This window comes from Excalfactoria chinensis, chromosome 1, assembly GCF_039878825.1.
Source record: "Excalfactoria chinensis isolate bCotChi1 chromosome 1, bCotChi1.hap2, whole genome shotgun sequence".
Lineage (NCBI taxonomy): Eukaryota > Metazoa > Chordata > Aves > Galliformes > Phasianidae > Excalfactoria > Excalfactoria chinensis.
Window position 1 is genome coordinate 50,124,509 of NC_092825.1, and position 18,975 is coordinate 50,143,483.

Genomic DNA, 18,975 nt, shown 5'->3' on the forward strand with positions numbered 1-18,975 from the left:
ATGCCTGCCTTCACTGTACACGCATGGACCAAGGGCCCCATTCTCCCGTAAACAGAGTAGCCATGGGGCACGGTGCTCACCCGGATGATGGCTGAAGTCTTCACAAATCTCTCAGCTCACCCGTGGACAGTAGTTAAACGGTTATTGTCAGCTCTGAGAGTTCTGCCTCTTCCACATTCCATTCTTAGAATCACAGAATGAGAGATCCTCGAATCTTTAAGGAGGGTTGGAGAAGACCTCAAAAATGAACTAGTTCAGAAGTCCAGGTGTCACCAATATTGCCCACTAAACCATGCACCTAAATTCTCAGTTACTATTGCATCCAGTTCTGGCACCCCCATAGCAAAAAGGGTAAGGAGAGGTTGGAGCAGGGCTGGGAGGAGGGCATGGTCAGAGGGCTGGAGCACCGCCGTGTCGAAAACAGGCATTCAAGGGCAGACTGGATGGAAATTTGAGCAGCATGGTCTGGCTGGTGGTGTCCTTGCTTGTAGTGGGGAGTTTGCAAGTAGATCATGGAATCATAGAATCACAAGGTTGGAAAGTTCCTACAAGATCATCTAGTCCAACTGTGCTCCCATTACCGTAGCTAGAGCAAACCACTAAAACGTATTTTCTCATCAAGACGCATCTTGAACACTACCAGGGACGGTGACTCCACCATCTCCCTGGAAAGCCATTCCTGAGTGTGGAGGGAGAATCTACCTTCCTTGCTCACCCATCCTGTGCCAAGGGCCGTGCCACAGTCATTTGCTGGCTCTGTTCATCCATGCTCCTGGTTGATGACAGTCCCTGAGAGCAGCCATTGAACGTTCAGGATTTGACCACGTCACTCCTGGCTCCGCTCACAGCACCTCAGAGCCACGGTGCTTCCAATCTGTGAGGAGACTGCAGGCCCCTGCTGCTCCCTGAACTGTTTCCCTCAGACATCTTGTGATGGCTTGGCTTTATTCTCATCTTCCATGCCCATCCCAGTAACAGTTGATTTCCCTTCTAAACTCTGCAAGCTTTTCAGCGGTTGGCTAATCTTGTTTCCACGGGCATCTGACGGTGGCACAGACGGGCTCTCAGGGCGAACCACAAGTCCTCTCATGGGGACTGGAGCAGCTGCAGGGTCTGTGGCAGGGGCTGGAGCAAGCAGAGGGCCTGTCTCAACCACAGGGCCCGTCACCACGGCAGGGCCGGTCACCAGGACAGAAGCAGCTGCAGGCTCCGTCATGACAGTTGGAGCAACTGCCGCCTCTGCTGGAGGCTTGAAGAGATTGCAGGGCCTGCTGAGTTGTCATCAGCTCCAAAGATCTCCAGGGATGGAGCATCCACAACCTCTCTGAGCAGCCTATTCCAGCACCTCAGCACTCTTGGGCCCACTCAAGCCCAAGCTCAGACACAGCTGGAAGCAGCCGTGGACCTGACACGTACCCTGAACACGGTGAGATCCCAAAGACAGAAACAAGCCCAGGAATGGGCTGACCTTGCCAGTGCGGCCTGGGCTCTTGAGGAACGTGGGTCGAGTGCCCCACCGGGGATGTGGCCTGAACCCAGCTCAGCCTGGACTAGCCCAGGGAAGTGAGGTCTGGGATGGTACTGGGCAGGAGGAAAGCCTCTCGTCAAGGTCCGTACCTCTGCCCATCTCAGCAAGAGCAGGGAAGGATGAAGCCAACAAATATTTGTGAGGGAACTCTGATCTTTATTGTGATGGAATTTTGGGACCAGAGTAATGAGGGAGGATATTAGGGAGGTACAACAGTATGCAAGGGGGGATAGCATTAGGACTAGGAGCGATGTTTTTAAACGAAGACCAGGGAGGTTTGGGCGGGATATTAGGAGGAATCTTCTTCTTAGAAAGGGTAGTGACACAGTCCAGAATAGCTTTCCCAAAGATGTTGTGGATGCGCCAGCCCTAGAGGCATGGAAAGCCACGCTGGATGTGTCTCTGGGCAGTGTGGTGTAGAGGTTGTTGACCCTGCACACAGCAGGGGGGTTGGTCCAGGTGAACACTGTAGACCCTTTTGACCAAGGCCATTCTCTGAAAGGCAGTCGGCTGCTCCTACGCTGACACCTTGGCTGTCTGTGGGGACTTTGTCTCTGATGTTGTTCCGGGGAGCAGCTTCATTCACAGGAAAGCCTCCACTGTTGGGCCCAGCTCGTGCTGCTTCTTTGTTGTGAGCTGTGGGAATTGTGGGCCCGATGTCTCTGAGGAGGATCTGGGTGAGAGCCCACCCTCAGCACCTGGACCGTCCCCTGCGTCCAGGCACTCGGGAAGATCTGGTGGATCTTGATCTTGCAGATCTTGTTGATCTGCGGGTGCCGCTCTGCTCCCCTGACGCTGGCATTCTCCTGCTGCCATGACGTCCTCTTGGCCGGCTCCGGGAATGCGAGGCCCGACTTTGCAGCGGGGAGCGGCTTCGTGTGCTGCTTCTTCCTTGCAGCCCGGGACGTCTTCTGCGTGCAGCTGCCGGAGACGCCCTGGGGGACCTGGTTGCCCTCCGCCTGGTGGACCTGCGGGAGCCGCTCTCGGCCCTCTGGGCTGCTCTTGTTCTGCGCCCACGACGTCCTGGCAGCTGCTGAGAGGCAGCCCGATCCTCCGATGGACGTGGGCTGCTTGTCTCCTGCTCGGTCTCAGGCAGGTTGCTTTGCTCAGGCAGCTGGGAGGTCTGTGGTGTCCTCAGTGCTGCCTGGCTGGAAGGCATGGAGCCGACATTCTCAGGCTCCACGGAGCTGCTGGATGGCTCCAGAGCCCTCTGAGAGGCAGCGCTGGGACCGGCACTCTCAGTGTCAGCACAGGAGCCTGTAAGAAGAGTCAGGAAGGTTATGAGGATGAAGCTGCAGCTCCGCAGTGAGATCTGCCTGACCAGTAGGAGCAGACAGACTCTAGCAAAGCTGCCCTGAGCGCTTGCTGCCAGGCCTTGCCTGGCTCCACTATGGTGTCACGCAGTTGATTGCCTCTTACCAGTTCCCAGGCCAGCACAGCTGTTGCACTCCCACGTGTCAGTTGTGCTACTCAAGTGGGAGCAATGGCGGTGGGTGCCCTCAGCAGCACAGGAGCTGCACAGGAGCAGCTGCCAGGGCCTGGGGAAGCAAAGGGGTTGTGGCTGTGAGGACCAAGAGAGCCAAGCCAGGGAGTGCCCAGCACAGCACATCTCTGGTGCTCAATCCTTGCTCCCCCAGCCTGTGGTCAGGCTGAGATCCCCCGGAGAGCTGCTGCGGTAACTCACCCACTTCCCTCTGCCTGCTCTCTGCCTCCAGGGTAAAGGCACTCGCTGGCATCGCAGCGGCTGTGCCTCTCTAGAAGTGATGCATATGCATCATTCTCTTCCCATTCTGGCGGTCTGCAAGAGAAGGGAGTGGAAGTGATGAGCCCCCAGTGTCCCCAGCATAAGATCTAAGGTCTTCCCATTTCATCCACCCCAGCTCCATTTCCAGCCTCTCCACGAAGGTGGGACACACACGCTCATGATCCAGCCAAGGCCCAGGCCTGCCAAGACAGCCCCTGGACAGGCCCAGCACAACAGCCTTTCAGTCAGCAGAAGTGGGCAGAAGGGCACCAACCTGAGTGGGATTTGGATCCCCAGTAAGGCCATTTCCGTCAGGAATGGGACGTTGCTCCGACAGCTGGGGCAGTGGAAAGACAAAACTCCAGCACTCCTGGCCAGTTGCTGCAGGAGAAGCAGAAGCAGTGTGTGCGTGAGCAGTGCCTGGTGCTGCTGAGCGCCAAGTGTGCCTGCAGGGTGAGGGGAGGGCTCCTACCTGGAGGCAGCCCCGGTGGAACCAGGTGTGCCTGCACTCTGGGCACACCAAGGTGTGGTAGGACAGGGTGTCCCCCACAGGCTCCAGGCAGATGAGGCAGATGGTGCCTTCAGGTGGAGCTTCCTGAATGTCCTGGCGAGGGCTGTGCTCCGAACAGAAGGCCCTGAAGGAAGATGGAAGGGATGGGCAGAGTGAGAAGTGCTGCAAGAAGGGCAGAGGAGCAGGAAGGAGCCCCAGGCCCTGGTTCAGGCTCTGTCCGGCTGCCAGAAGGAGTAAGTGCAGCTTCCTCCCTGGCTTGGCTGCTGCTGACAGCACTTACCTGTACTGCATAACGGACTGGGTGATGCATTCCCCGTCCTGGGCACAGGGCAGGTGGAAGCTGCGCTCACAGCCTCTCAGTCCGCACGCGACGGTAGCACCCCTCGCTCCACAAACGCAGCATTGCTGGAATGAGCAGAACAACCCTGTCAGCAGCAGGCTCTGGGCTTGTGTGGCTGGCCGCACATCTCTGGGCATGGCCCAGGACGTGGGCGCTGCTGGGTCCTGTTCTACAAACATGCCTGGTGGACAAGACTCATCCCCTAACTTTGTCCAGGAGGCTGTTGGAAAGGCTGCGATTGCTTTCTTGGGCTCCAGACTAAGCTGGTGTCAGCCTCTCCTGGAACCAATAGGCCTGCTCTGTACGAGTCCTCACCTGCTTGGTTGCCTGTTTGACGGCACGCCTGATGGCAGCAAGAGGGAGGCCCTGTCTTCCCGACTCTCTCCATCTTGCTACATTAACAGAGCTGGCAAACTCCTGTAGGAGAGAAAAGAGCAGGATCACCTTAGGATGGGAAGGAAGGGAGCATCCCTAGCAGTGATGTGGAAGGAGCTCATGGGGGAACTCACCAAGCACAGCTCATGGACGTGAATCCCACTCTCATGAACTATGTGCCCACAGATGTTGGGGTCAACATCTGTCCGGCCACACAGCATGCACACTGCAGAGGAGAGAGCAAATGTGAGCAGCTGTTGGGGAGTTCCTGCCTGTCCCTTCTTAGCCTTTCGGCCACAGGCAGACCCCCAGCACTCCTCTGCCCATTGGCAGGAGCTGTGCACAGGGATGCTGTGCTCTCACCTGGCTCCTCCGAGCTGGAGGCCTTCCTCTTCCTAGAGGACATGATGTGCGCAAACAGTGAGCTCTGCGAGAGTCCCTGCTCTCTCCACGCCTCACCAAACCGCACTGATGCTCAGGCTGAGCCCAGCAGCCTTTGCTCTGCTCCAAGCATCACGTCACAATGGCCGCTCCCTGACACCCACTGTGACATCACAGTCACTGCCTCACAGCGGGCGTGGGTGCAGGCCCTCAAGCAACAGCGTGGCAGCCCTTGCAGGCAGCACAGAGTGAGGACCTGGTGCTGCCTTGCATCAGTGAGGAAGGACAGCCTCCCTCAACCTGCTGGCACTGCTCCTCGTGGCAGATGCTGAAGTGCAGCTGTCCCTTGGCCACACTTTGCAGCCTTGGTCCCACGCTAGCACTTCTGATCTGAGTCTAGTCTATGTTTCTGCATGGTCTAGTAAAGATTGCAAGCAAACAGCATACTTGGTGTCTAGTGTGTGTGGTGAGTGACTTTTTTGCATGGTCTGATAGGGACAGAACATGGTTTAATCTAGTTTTAATCTGGAGAAGTAGTTTAGACTAAGTCTTAGAGGTAATTCTTTACCCTGAGATTGGTGAGACACTGGCACAGGCAGCCCAGAGATGCTATGGATGCCCCATCTTTGGTAGTTTTCAAGGCCGTGCTGGATGGATGCTCTGTTCTAACCTTCTGTAGTGGAATCTCTGGCCACGGCAGGTGTCTGGAATTAGTTCAGCTTGTCAGGACCCTTCCAACCCAAGCATTCTGTGATGCTTTGGTTACAAACTGCTGCTGTATTGTTGCCACAACCTTAGCGTCGTATCATCAGTGTTTGTATAATGCTGTCCCACTCCGATTTATAGGAGGGAGAGGAGGATCTTTAAATCTATGTGTACCCGATGGAGAGATGAAGGCGGAACCGGTCAAATGTTAGCCTGACCATTCTGTTACAAATCCTGGTCATTTAGGGACATGGCGATAGGAAGACAGGTGTTAGAAAAGATAGGAAGTAAAAGCAAGAAGCCTTTGTGGGAAGCAAGAGAGAGGTAGTCACCACCATGCATCCAGTGTTGTCTGTAGTTCAGACACTGATCTTCATTTGTTATGGGTTATCTGAGATTGTTGTTCTGTTGATGACCACGACGGCCATGACCCTTCCAATGGCAGTACAAACTTATAAATTGATAAGTCCAAAGTGATCGAGTCAGCTCCTTTTGGAGTGACAGCTTCTGACTTTTGGATCTCAGCAGGAACTCCTTCTTATCTTCTGGGCCTTGTCTGCAGATAAGAGGGAGCATGGAGTCATCATCTTGTATCTTGTCCTCTCAGCTCCAAAGAAACGCTTTCAAATGTAGAACAGTGATGCCAATTGCCACACGGCAACAGCCACCTCTCATCTCCTAGATAAGTCAGGGTCTTACCACATGCATTGCCTCAGAGAGCAAGCTTTGAGCCAAAAACAAAGAAGGGTTCAGGCTGACATGCACATGCCTGCATTCTACTTCTGTATTGTAGGCAGCTGGGAAAGAGTTATTGATATTCATCATGCCTTGTCTACAATGTGTCAGGATGTGATGGTTTTTGGTTATCCTATTCCGCATCATAACATCCCGCATTGCACTGTTAAGGTGTAAATGGTCCAGTTCCATGGATTGTGGATGGTGGAGGTGGTGGAGTCACCGACCATGGGAGCGTTCAAGAAACGTTTGGATGTTGCGTTGAGGAATATGATTTAGGTGGGAAGTATTGGTGATGGTTGGACTAGATGATCTTCTAGGTCTTTTCCAACCTTGAAAAATTCTGTGATTCTGTGATTCTGTGAATGTATTTTAAAATGCAGATTTAGCCTCTTGTTCCAGCCTAATCCCCATAGGTCAAAGAGGGATACTTACTTATAAATTAACCTAGTTCAAAGTACATTTTGGAAAACTCAGGGCTCCAGGAGCTCATCTGGGGGAGAGTTAAGGGATAGCTTTATCATAACTTATTAGTGTCTGCAGGAAAAAACGACATTTGCTAATAGAGGGCTTGCCTATTCAGCACAGGTTCAGCAAGATCAAATGGCTGCAAGATTGAAGGCATGTTCAAATTAGAAATCAAGGATGTATCTTTCATCAGGATAATTATGCAGTGGAGTAAGTTGTCATAGTTTGTGACAGATTATCCATTATTGGAAATTTTAAATCAAGACTGAATGCTTTTCTAGAAGTTAAGTTCTAATTAAAGTACAAATTGATTATGAAAAATCCTGCGGTCTCTGTTGTGTAATAGCTACGAATTATCCTTTCCAACTTCATCACTGAAATATGTATTTAAATAGGATTTTTTTTCCTCTTGATTGAAGTCACCTAAGCACCCAAGCATATGAAATCACAGTTAATCTGCAGTGTAAAAGCCTACTGCATTTTTAATACTGGAAAGAGGAAAAGTTCTTCAAAACTTCGTAAAAATTTTCCACATTTCTCCCATGTAAATTTTTTTTGAGGTCTCACAAGTCAAAGTGCTTTACATAGGGTGCATACCTGGCCATCATTCTGTTATTGTTAGCTTTTGGAACCTCCGTCATCATGTCCCCCTGATATGTAAAGAGATACGCACTGAGTTGCTGCTGGATGATTCTTCTGCATGGCAGTGATGTGAGATTCTCATATCCTTGAGACAGCTGTCCAGTGCTCCATTTAGATTGATCGTTGTCTTTGTGCTGCAGCATACAGAAGCTGAAACCTCCCTCCTCTCTCCTCCTGCTTATCTGATGTTAAGATGTATTAACTGAGATTTACAACTTCTGGATTTTTTCTGAACAAAAGCTGTCCCAGTCATTTTTTAAATTTGAATTTAGTGCTTCTATTATTGTTCTGGGTTGGGATTTTTCCTCTTGGGAACAACATCTCTGGTTTACTAACCAGAGTCCCTATTTACTTTCCACTGCCTTTATAACATAACCTCTACACCCTATATGCTCACAAGGGTAGTGAAACTTAAAAGCTGTAAGAAAACTCTAGTCCTTTCTAAAGCCCATGTAAGGAGCTGTGATGACAGGTGGTTATCATCTACTACTCCTTGCACGGGGTTCAGAAAAAACATGGAAACAACAAAGGTGGCATTGCTGCTGTCATCCATAAGGCACAAATCAGACAGAGTAGATGAGAACTCTTCCTTCCCTTTTTGGTTTTGCTAATACTTGTCCTTTTGCCAGCCATGCTATATTTCTCTTAAAAGATTTCGGAAAAGTTTATCAGTAATTTGTTCATGGAAGATGTGTGACTTCATTCTCAATTAACATGTTGTATATCACTGCATGTTTTTATTAGATGTTCTGCATTGTGAAAGGCTTTTTACAAGTATAAGGCTGACACATGTGAGTGCTTATAAAGTTACATAGTAGGGTACCACAAAATTGTGATAAGAATGACAGTCCTTTGGTCATTGTGTGTTAAAGATACAGAACTGTAATACGAGTGTGGCTACTCAAATTATGAGCAGCAGTTAGATAAACTGTATAGACATCAAGTAACATAATTTGTTATTTCCACCTTAAGTAGTTATGCAGTGATTTTCATCCACAAAAAGACTTAAAATGAAGGTTTAGAAGCATTTGCAGTTACCGTTATGGTGTCTATTTAGGCTGAAATATGTGGAATTACAGCTTCAGTTTTATTTTTAATCCCTGGCAGATATAAACTTACATTTTTCTGTTTATTCTTGATACTGTGAAGGGAAAGCATGGGCTACCAATCAGTGGTGTAGAGGAGTGACCCAGTGGAGTGCAAATCTAGTCCTTAGCAAAACTGGTTGTTTGGACCCTAATCCAGCAAAGTCATATTGCTGGCGTTGCCTCCTGTAAGCCACTTCCACTGATTTCAAGTACAGTAAACTGTAATTAAAAGAACAAGAGGTAATGACTTTAAGTTGCACCAGGTGAGATTCATGCTGGATACAAGGAAAAATTTCTTCTCAGAAAGGGCAGTGCTGCAGTGGCACAGGCTGCCCATGGAGGTGGTGCAGTCACCGTCCCTGGAGGTGTTCCAGAACCGTGTGGATGTGGCACTGAGGGATGTGGTCAGTGGACATGGTGGGGATGGGCTGCTGGTTGGACTAGATGACTGTAGAGCTATCTTTTCTAAGCTGAATGATGATAGGATTCTGTGATCCTACATGCTGGTTTGCTACGCTGTTGGCACTATTACAGCACTTCTTGTGGGATGGCAGAAATGTGAGCCTTTTCCTTAACTCCTAAAGTTGGACTGTGTGGTACCCAATGTATTTCATATTATGTGGCAGCTTGCTGCTGTTTGTACTGCCTTAAATCTCTGGCATAGTTCATGCTGTAGTAAATTTCCATAATGTCAACCCTATCTAATATTATTTCTTGAATAGTCTAAGTCTTAGTGGCTTGCTGTGCGGTCTTTGGTATGCTGGTTAGAAGTTGTAAAATCCTAGTAATTATTCTAAAACTCGCTGATGCTTTATATTTTAAAAGCAACAATGTACTGTTGTCTACTTGCTATCTAGATGGTTCGCTATTTAGGCGCAGTTGTGAGATGAATATTAAAAACATTACAAGGACAATCTCTGTGATGCTGCTCACTCAATATGGTGTGGTCTAAACAGCTCAGAGAAGTATCCCATTCCACCTGAAAGAAACAGGAGAGGCAGTGCTCACAGATTTGTTAGTGGCTGTAATCCTTTTCTCCCCACAACACTAAGTGTTTTCTCAGCCACTTTAAAATGGCCGTTTTAATAAATTGGTCGTATTTGAAAGCTTGTCAAGTTTCACTGTAACCTCTACGAGTGATTCTGTTCGATCTTAAAACGTTGTTTATTACTTCTTACTCTACCGTAAATTCCTTTGTGAATTTCAGGAAAAGAACATAGCCTGTGTTCCTGAAGCGAGAGGTGAGGCTGCTGGAGGGCACTCCAATGGAAATTGCTGATGTTTCCAAAATCTTTCAATTTACTGTTTGGATAAATAAAATAAAATATTTTGTCCTGGATCAGATTCTCTCTCTCTCTCACACACACACACAAAAGAAGCAGGGAAGCACGTAGGGAAACAGTTGCATGGTCATAGCGTTGGAAAGGCAAAACAATTGATTCCAAGTAAATTAGGAAAGGACAGAATGATCAAATGATAACCAAAACTTTGGTCAAACCCAAAGTAAAACATTCATTTTTCCATTCATTTTCAACAAGTTTTTTTCTAATTTGTATTGCTATTGAGGAGAAGAATATTTTAGAATAAGTTGTTTTGTAATATGCAAAATGAGACATTGCAGTATTTCCAAAATGAAATGTTTCAATCTAAAGATGCTCATGCAGAAGTTTTGCCCTGTTGTGTTCACATCATTCAGCAAATTCCCTTTTTCAGTTTGAGATCGTTTGTGGGTGTTGTTGCTTTTTTTATGGTGTGTCCTGAAAATACCTCTTTGGAGTCACTCAATTTTTTGTTAGTTTTAGCAATTCAGAATCTGTCACATTTTGGTAGTTCAAACAAAATCTTATCAAGATAGGGGAGAAAATGCCATTCACATAAAAACTGAACATGTAGATGTCTTCCAGATGTTCAGTGTTGAAGCATTTGTTTTTTCAGGAGCTCTTCAAGTCACTTGCACCTCTGTGTATGCCTGAAATAATTCCTCTAGATCAGGAAAATGGGGTGTTCTGTGACCAGTCATAGTTTGTTTCATAGTCATGAGACATTTGGTTTGCCACTTTTCTCTTTCTCTTTGTTTGCTGCCAAGCATTCCCTTTGTTTTTCTCAGGTAAGTTAGGGCAGGAGAATGCTGCACTCATCAAAAGATGTGAAGTCCCTCTGCCTGGGGCCAGATGTTCATAAAATATTCCTTTGATTTATTTTTTTTTCCCTCCTGTCTCATCCCCCCAGCCCAGCAGCCAAGAGAAGGTCCCTTTTCCCCTTATGTTCAGCAGCATGTCAACTTGAATTTACTCGGAGATTTCAGTCAATTTGACTCTCAGGGTAAAGGCTCCTGAGGCAAATATTTCCCTTTCCATGTTTCATGCACTTTGCCTGCACACTAATTGCACAGATCGGAGTTAGTCCATTTGCTACATTTGCTTTTGGTAACAGAACAATACAGAAGTAAAACTGGTGTTCTCTGTTCTGAAGAAAAGGTACTTTTCCCTTTGCATGAACAATTTAAAAGTTTCCAGCACACTTGCTTTTTCTTTCTGTTGCACTTATTAATTTGGGTGAACAGTACTAAATTTCCTCTGCATAAGTCTCTTATACTTATGAGTAAATATCTAAACATGCTACAGATATTCAGCAGCAGCAAGTTAGAATTCCATAGTGCAAGATGCACGGAACAGAGACTGCACAAAGGTGTTAAAGCCAGATTCTTAGGTGAATTAAAATGGGAATGACATCTAAATTAGTCCAGAAAATGGACCGTTTAAAGCTTGTGTATATTTTCAATAGCCGCAATTGCATCATGATTTAATGCATCCTCTCTTACATATATTCCAGTTTTCCACCCATCTGCCTCTTTTTTTCTCAGCTGCTACTGTGATAGCCCCTCAGGACAGCATAATCTCTTTAGCTGCAACACCATAATCTGCTGCTGAAGTAAGAGTGGAAGACAAAAAAAAATTGGAGACTACAGCAAATATTAAAACATTTCTCCTTTTGCTTCCCAGATTGGTGACTGAAAGAAGTTGAGAAAAAAAAACTGTGAACAAAAGAGTGTTTTATTGTTCATAAAATGCAAGAACTGTTACATTGGAGTTAACTGAATCTTACAGTTATTCTTTATTTTCCTTTGTTGTTTTTCGGTGTTGAAACAAAGCTGGCAGTTTTTGCCAACTGGAAAAAACACACTGCCAGAGAGGAGCTTATCCTATTTAGTTTATTGCTGCAGTGCAAGGAATCTGCTTCACACTGATCTGGAATTTCAGACAATGCACAGTGGCTCTCCTAGAAGCTAATGCATGCACACTGCACATTCCAAATAGGCTTCAGTTATGCTGGAGGGATGACAAACACACTGGCAAGAATGTATTACAGCATGTTGTGACAATATGCCCCTTTCCAATCCAACAGTTGGAAGTAGGAAGGTTGACCGAAGCTGAAAGGATATCCCTCCAGTACAGGTTCCAGCACCTTTGGGAACCAGATGGACTCAATAGAAAAAAAGAACTAAAATAGACTGCAAATTTCACTGCCAGAAGAGATTTTGTTCATAATAGTACTATTTTTACTATGAAAGACTTTTCCATGCCATAATAACTGAAGACAGAAGTGAACCAGAACCTCCTTTGTTCCAGTGCAGGATCATTCCATGTGTATTTGCTAATCTTTGTTTAGTCTAGTTTTTAAGGACTGGAAGTGAGGTAATACATTTTATCTGCCATTTTTAGGCTATTCCACCATAAAGGATTTATGAGATTTTTTCCTAAATATTCAGACTACGTTTCCAGTCTCATTCTCATCACTTTTAGTTTTATCATCTTAAATTCCCTCGGGCAGCTTTTCTTAGTGCCTGCTTTTTTGGCATTTCTTATTCTTCTGATTTTTTATTTATTTATTTATTTTAAGACCTCTGGTTTCACATCACTTGCAGATGTCACTGCTGTTCTGTTCACTCCTTCCTTCCACTAATGAAGATGTGGAGCAGCACAGGACCTATCATTGCTCCTACTAGGTACTTCTTGTCAACCTGATAGGCCTCTGAACTCTTTCTTCGTGTCCCTTCAGCTCACTCCCCATGACAGTGCTCTTATCTAAGTCTTTCCGAATTAATTTTTCAAGTAAGATTTTCTGAGGCTGTGTAGGAAATGTTTTGCTGATGCTTCAGTCCAGCTTCACTGCTTCTCCTGCTTTCCTTTTTTCCAGACAAGGGATTCTGTCCAAACAAAAAACAACTGAGCTAGCTCAAATGCATTTTGAGCTATCAGTTTTCCCCCTTCAGGTCTAACTTTGCAATCTGTGGCTCCTTGCTGCCTTAACAACAAGCACTTTAAAAGGCTAGCTTGCAGTGAACGTTGTTTACCACAATAAGGGCCAGATTTCACCTCACGCACATTAAGTAAAATGTTGTTTATGAGTGGCAAATTTCCCTTTTCCTCAGCATAATCTTGGTTTCAGGCCAGGTAGGAACTCTTTAAACAAAGGGATTTTGCAAGAATCAGATCTCTGGTCAGTGTGGCAGAGATGAGCTCATACTAGATAAATCAACATTTTCTGTACCTACTCCCCGTCAAGTGGTGCTTTCATAGAATACCCTCTTAGAGCCTGTAGCTTCTCAGATCAAGTGGGGAGTATCGCTTCTCACTGAAGGGACATTTATTTCTTTTTTTTCTTCTTGTACAGTACTGTCCAATTCCCTTTGGAATGATAAAGCTAGCATGAAGTTAACGTCCATCATGTGAATCACCTGTACAGGTTCATTTTGTCAGGAGTAGTCCCAGTGCTAATTACATCATAATGAAATCAGGCTTTAGCGGTTAAGAAGACTGATAGAAATATGACATCCTTCTCTCACTCCTCTCACATTTCATCACTTTGTCTTTCTTCCAAAAGTCTGTTTAACCTAGCATTTCTTTGTAAACCATTTCGCTTCGGCCTCAAGGATTCAGGATAGCTTTTCCTTAATTATGTATTGAAACATGAAGGATTTTTTTTAGTTCTGTGTTGGCATAGAGTGAAGTCTGTAGCCTGCACAGATAGAACCCTGCTCTTGTCCTTGTTTCAACTGCCACGAGGAGCACACAGATGGGAATGGCTTTGACTAGAATATGGTATCATGTCCTCTCTTGTTCTCTGCACTTTTTCTTCAGGGGTGATCTTGCTCCTTCTGGATAAGTTACGGAAGATGAAATGGGAGCAGATGTGGAGACTCACGGCCGAGAGGGAATTAATGAGCATGCTGTCCACTTCACTGGCTGACCAGGTGAGTGGGGCATTGCAGAGTGGTGGTATGACCATGGCTTCTCCATTGGTTGTTGCTGGAGGTATAAATGGGATGAGGAGATGAGATATGGGAAAAGGAGAGAAAAATATTGTGCCTGCAGTCACCATTTGTTGAATGATTGTTCCGGGGAAAATGTGGAGGAGAAGAATAGAGATTTACTCATAATGTTTCTCACACAACAGTGACATTTTTACCTCCTGTGCACTGATGATTCATAAGATGGACAACTGGGGTTTTCAAGCTTTAATTTTCCTTTCTTCATTCTTTGACGTAAAACCCTCCAGACATTAGAAGTCCAGACACACTATGTCTTTTCCTACTGGTTTCGTCTAAGCAGGTTGTAGTTCTGAAAGTCTCTAGATATTTCTTTACTGGCAGATGAGTCCCTTAGGTCTTTAATGTACTCCTGGCCATAACACCCCTGTGAAGGAAAAAGTGCCGCTGTCACCCTGCCATAAATGAGAAGCTGAGGCTGAGAGAAGAAATAGTGCACCTACACACAGAAATGCATTTTTACTCTCTTTGTGATTCCTGCCAACTCTACATATTAAATCCAGAAGCCCTGTTAATGTAGTACTGGACCTGAACCAATAAGTCCCACTCAGCAGCTTGAGTCTATTAACTCAGTACAGCGTCATATTTAGATATTTCTACTGCTTCTGAGCTACATCAGGCTCACGATCCATCACTGCTAAGTAGGCATGGTGCTTACTGTACACACAGAGATGTATGTATGCTTACAGTATCCCTCCAGGTTGATCAAAAAAATCTGGTGAAGTTCATGCAAATGATTCCTGTGATTTTGATTTCACTGTGTTTTCATTCAGGTTCTGAATCACTAACACCTGTATAGCTAACACATGTCTGGGGCTGAATTTTGCAGAATGGACCAAAGTTGTTTACATTCCAACCTAATGCTTAACTGCAGGATTGCCATTGTGGTTTTTTTTCTCCAGCTGGATAGCTGCATAACGTGGTCCTTTTGGCAGAGGCTATTCTGCAGGTCTTTCCTACATGCCTTTTCAGTCAAATACCTGGAATAGTTGTTGCAACAATAAGATATTATCTAAAATCCTACATAATAATTCATACTGAATCAGTGACACCTTCAGGATCACTTCCATTCCCTTTATGTGGTACAGTGCTCACTAACAGCAGGCATTTTGACATTTATTGTGTATTACACTCCCTAGTGAGTAGAAGAGGAGCTATGTCTCTTGCTTGCAGTACACGGTACATGTTCTGAAAACTTTACTGGAGTCCAGAGAGAGCCTGTTCCTCTAGTTCAGATCTACCTGTCACCCCTTAGGCTGATAACATGTTTCATGGAAACAGAACCATGAAGCAGGTATACAGAGTTAAGCTCACGACCACTTACATTTCTGCCTGTGTGTGGGGAGAAAGACAGTTCAGAGGTAACAACCGCCTTACATACACAACTGTTTCTTGGTTTCTCTCTTCTAGGATATCTTCAATGCAGTCATCAAACAAAACCCCTTCCTTGTCTACCAGCTTCCATGTTTCTGGAATGTGCAGCTGTCTGATCATACCCGTTCTGAGCAGTGCTACAGAGATGTGTCTGACCTGAAGGTATGTTTTACAAGAGTTTGGCTGAGTGGGATCCATCAGAACAGAGAATAAAGGACACTACAGTGATGGAAAGACAGAGCCCCTTTAACGGAAGGGAAACAAGAATATACAGCTTATGAGGGCACCCAAACAAGGACAGTGTCACCTTAGCCTTGTGAGGTTTGACTTCTAGAAAAGTGAAGGGTGGATGCTACTTCAGGGGTTTCACAAGATGTGGAGTGATAGTAGAAGTGTTCAATATGAACTCCAGATACTGGATGAATGCAGAAGAGCAATCTCCCTTGACACACTGATTCCAAAAGCTGGACTTTCCAAGAGACAGAATATACACCCTGTGGTGTAACTGACCTATCAAAGATGGTTGTTGTTGTTTGAGTTTCATAGATAAAGTCAATCATCTATTAATATATGGCCCATGGAAAGCAGCTTTTAAAATTAGATTAGATTTACTAATCAGTAGATGTTTTATGACAGGTTCTTGTAGGTCAGGATTGACATAGAGATGAAAAGCACTGTGATCCGATGCCTTGTAAGAAGATGCTGGTCGAAATCCTAGTCCTGTGCTCATGTTCAGAATCATGTATGGGAGCAACTGCCAGGTGTATGACATCAGTTGCTTGAAATGAAAGAAGAGAGAGGTGTGTTGGCAGTGAAAAAGTTTTCTGAAAGATCTGTTTTAGAAACATGCCCGTCCTTTGTGGGGGATGCACATTATTTTTCTGTGAATTAGGATCTTATATTAAATCATAAAATCATCTGTGACAGTCAGAGTGGGGTTCAGCACAAGGTTAAGACACATACATTTGCATTAGAAAAAGATATTGACACTGATTACTAGGGCATGGTTCAATTGCTTAATACAGTTTGAGTCACCATAGATATTCTTCCATCTCTGTGGAACCGGCAGATACAGCACAGGCCTACAAGAGACAGAAGTCCTTTTGGTAGACAGGAGGGATAATCATAAGATGTTTCTGTGTTACTGGACGTCTGTATGGAGGCAACTGAACTGTGCTATCCATCAAGGTTGTTGGAGAGTGCTTCAGCTTACCTCAGAGTAGCCATCTGATGACTAATGAGACAAACCACTCTTCAGACTTCAGTGATTGACTAATTCCCATCATCTGTGGGACATCTAGCTCATGTGTAACACCTACATGTACTTTATTAGTAAGAAAATTGTTTACCAATACAATTTAGGCTTGGTTGTTTATTTGCAGTATTTATTGTATCACACTATCAGTCCCATTACAGCATAGGCAGTGAAGTCTAAGATGCAAAATATCCTCCACTGGCCTGAGTTACTTAACTCAGCAAGGGGCGCAGACACACAAGCAATTTCTTTAGCTGAATTGAACTTATTCACACCACTAAAATTAGTCATATCCCCTAAGTGCTGTGCTGAATTGAGGCTGAAATTCTTTGCTTTAGGAGAGAGGCAGAGCCTTTTGTAATACAAGCAAGCCCCGCTGATTTCAGTGAAGCTCTCCCCATACTCAGCTGTTACAGAAGTGGCCATCAGTCAGTACTGTTCAATTGTGATATGCATTTTTTATGGTATGGAGAACTTTAAATTTGTGAATTTGCTTTATGAAATTCAGTAGATTTCTAGTTCTAAAACAAATTGGGCTGTTCTGGTATTCAGTCTTCTCAAATAAACAACAAATGTCTTTAGCCCACATTAGATAACGTGCTCTTGATATCACCAAATTTAATCTGTTTCCACAGTATTGAATCTAAATAGTATGACACAATATATTTGGCACGTCTTGTATTTCACGGTAAGACTGAGGTTAAAAACAAGGTAGGAAAAACCTCCAGAGGGAGAGGGAGAGAAAGACAGATTGTAAAGTTTGTACTGTAGGATTAAGAAGGATAGCATAGGAAAGACAAAAATGCAGGGAGAGGTTTGAATTCTATGGCAAAACTGACCCAGTCAAGTATTCTTCAGTCAGATCAGGCCCTATTCCTCATGTCAGACTAAAAAGGCACTGATTTAATTCCGTCTGGTCTCGAAGCCCATGGGATTCGAGGATTTGTTTTCTTCTGCACACAACATTGTGTTAAATAAACTTAGACCTCCAGGGCTGGCTGCTTTTCAAGTGTGCACACACTTCTTTGCTGCTGTGCTCATGTAGAAGTCTATGAACACTTAAATATTTCGTAGTATATAAAGAGAATTCCAGTTTTTTTTGTTTGTTTGTTTGTTTGTTTGTTTTCTCCTTGTTTTAAGATAAACCTCATTAAGCTGAATCTGTATCAATTTTAACTTTTTTTTTTTTTTTTTTTTTTTTTAATACTCTTATGCTAGATAAGGTCAGATGTTTGACTGCTGCTGAACTCTGCTTTCTTGCTGCAGCTTGGCAGCATATACAAATCTGCCAGGACTTGCATATGGAAATCTTTCAGAGGAGACATAAGAGGAACAGAAATTGCTAATCAAGTTTTGCATTGTTAGCAATGACTAATTTTAAATCCATCTGAACCAACATTAAAATACGACCACTTCAGTATTTTTGTTTGCCTAAATGCTTACTTACCTCCTTTGTCACACTGTGTAGTGCTAGACAACTTACTATATACAATTATGCATTCAGAAGTGTTCTTTTCTTCACTGTGAGGGCACCTGTATAAAGATGCTTTGCTTCAGTGTGTGGCAACCTTGCCCATGGCTGGGGATTGGAACTAGGTGGTCTTTGGGGGCCCTTCCAACCCAAGTCAATCTATGATTGTATGAATGGGAAACATGAGCAGGTTAAGAGGAAGCAAATGCCCTTTAATTTGTCTTGCCCTGCGATCCAGCTTCAGTCCCTGAAGGTCATGAAGGTTTTGAATGGCATTTGTTACACCTTCAGAACTGCTACTGAAGATGGGCCAAAAGATACATGTAGGCATCCACTATCTTACCTCATTTATCTCAGCTCTTCAACTTGGTCTGCAGTAGCCCACAATGTCAATGAACAAGCATGTGTATTGCTGGACAGCAGCAATCTGTCCGGAACTAAGTTTCATTCATGCTTTACTTTTTCTGGATTGATTTTGATTAATGTTTTTTTTTCCTGTCTGCAAGGAAATCTCAATTACTGTGATTTGGTACAAACCAAATGGCAAGAAAAATCCTATGAAAGACAGTAATGAATTGTGATGCCTCTGACAATGAATCATGACCTCATTGAATGAGTCAGTCATCAAGTCTGGTTGTCAAGGATACAGATGCAGATACACACACAGAATGGGGTAATTCGCAATCACAAAAATTGGAGGCTGGGAGTATATCAAATTATTAGAATTTATTCCCCACAAGATACGTAAGTGCTTTAAATCCTGTTGATTGCTTTTGAAGACAGCTTTAAATACAACTGATACCAAATTAGCAGGTAGATTTAAAATTAACCTCAGAAATTCCCCTCTCTGGAATGATTTCATGTGAATTACTGTGCCTTTCCCGGGTGTGTTTGCTGTACTAGAGCAAACTTATGAGATTGCCTACAAAACTTTACTCAGCTTCTTGTCCGTAACCCAAATACATCACTTCTGATCTTTCTCAAACATGACCTATTGCACCTCCCTGTGTTCCAGTCCCTGAGCCACCC

At 44.8% G+C, this 18,975-nt stretch overlaps 1 protein-coding gene across 2 annotated transcripts in view; it reads left to right on the top strand.

Moving 5' to 3' along the window:
• Positions 1-18,975, top strand: part of LARGE1 (LARGE xylosyl- and glucuronyltransferase 1) — a 312,296-nt gene that overhangs the window by 241,777 nt on the left and 51,544 nt on the right. For both annotated transcript variants that reach the window (XM_072326861.1, XM_072326860.1), the window contains 2 exons: positions 13,659-13,771; positions 15,257-15,382. In XM_072326861.1, the coding sequence (XP_072182962.1) occupies positions 13,659-13,771; positions 15,257-15,382 (239 nt within the window). The remainder of the gene's footprint in view (positions 1-13,658; positions 13,772-15,256; positions 15,383-18,975) is intronic.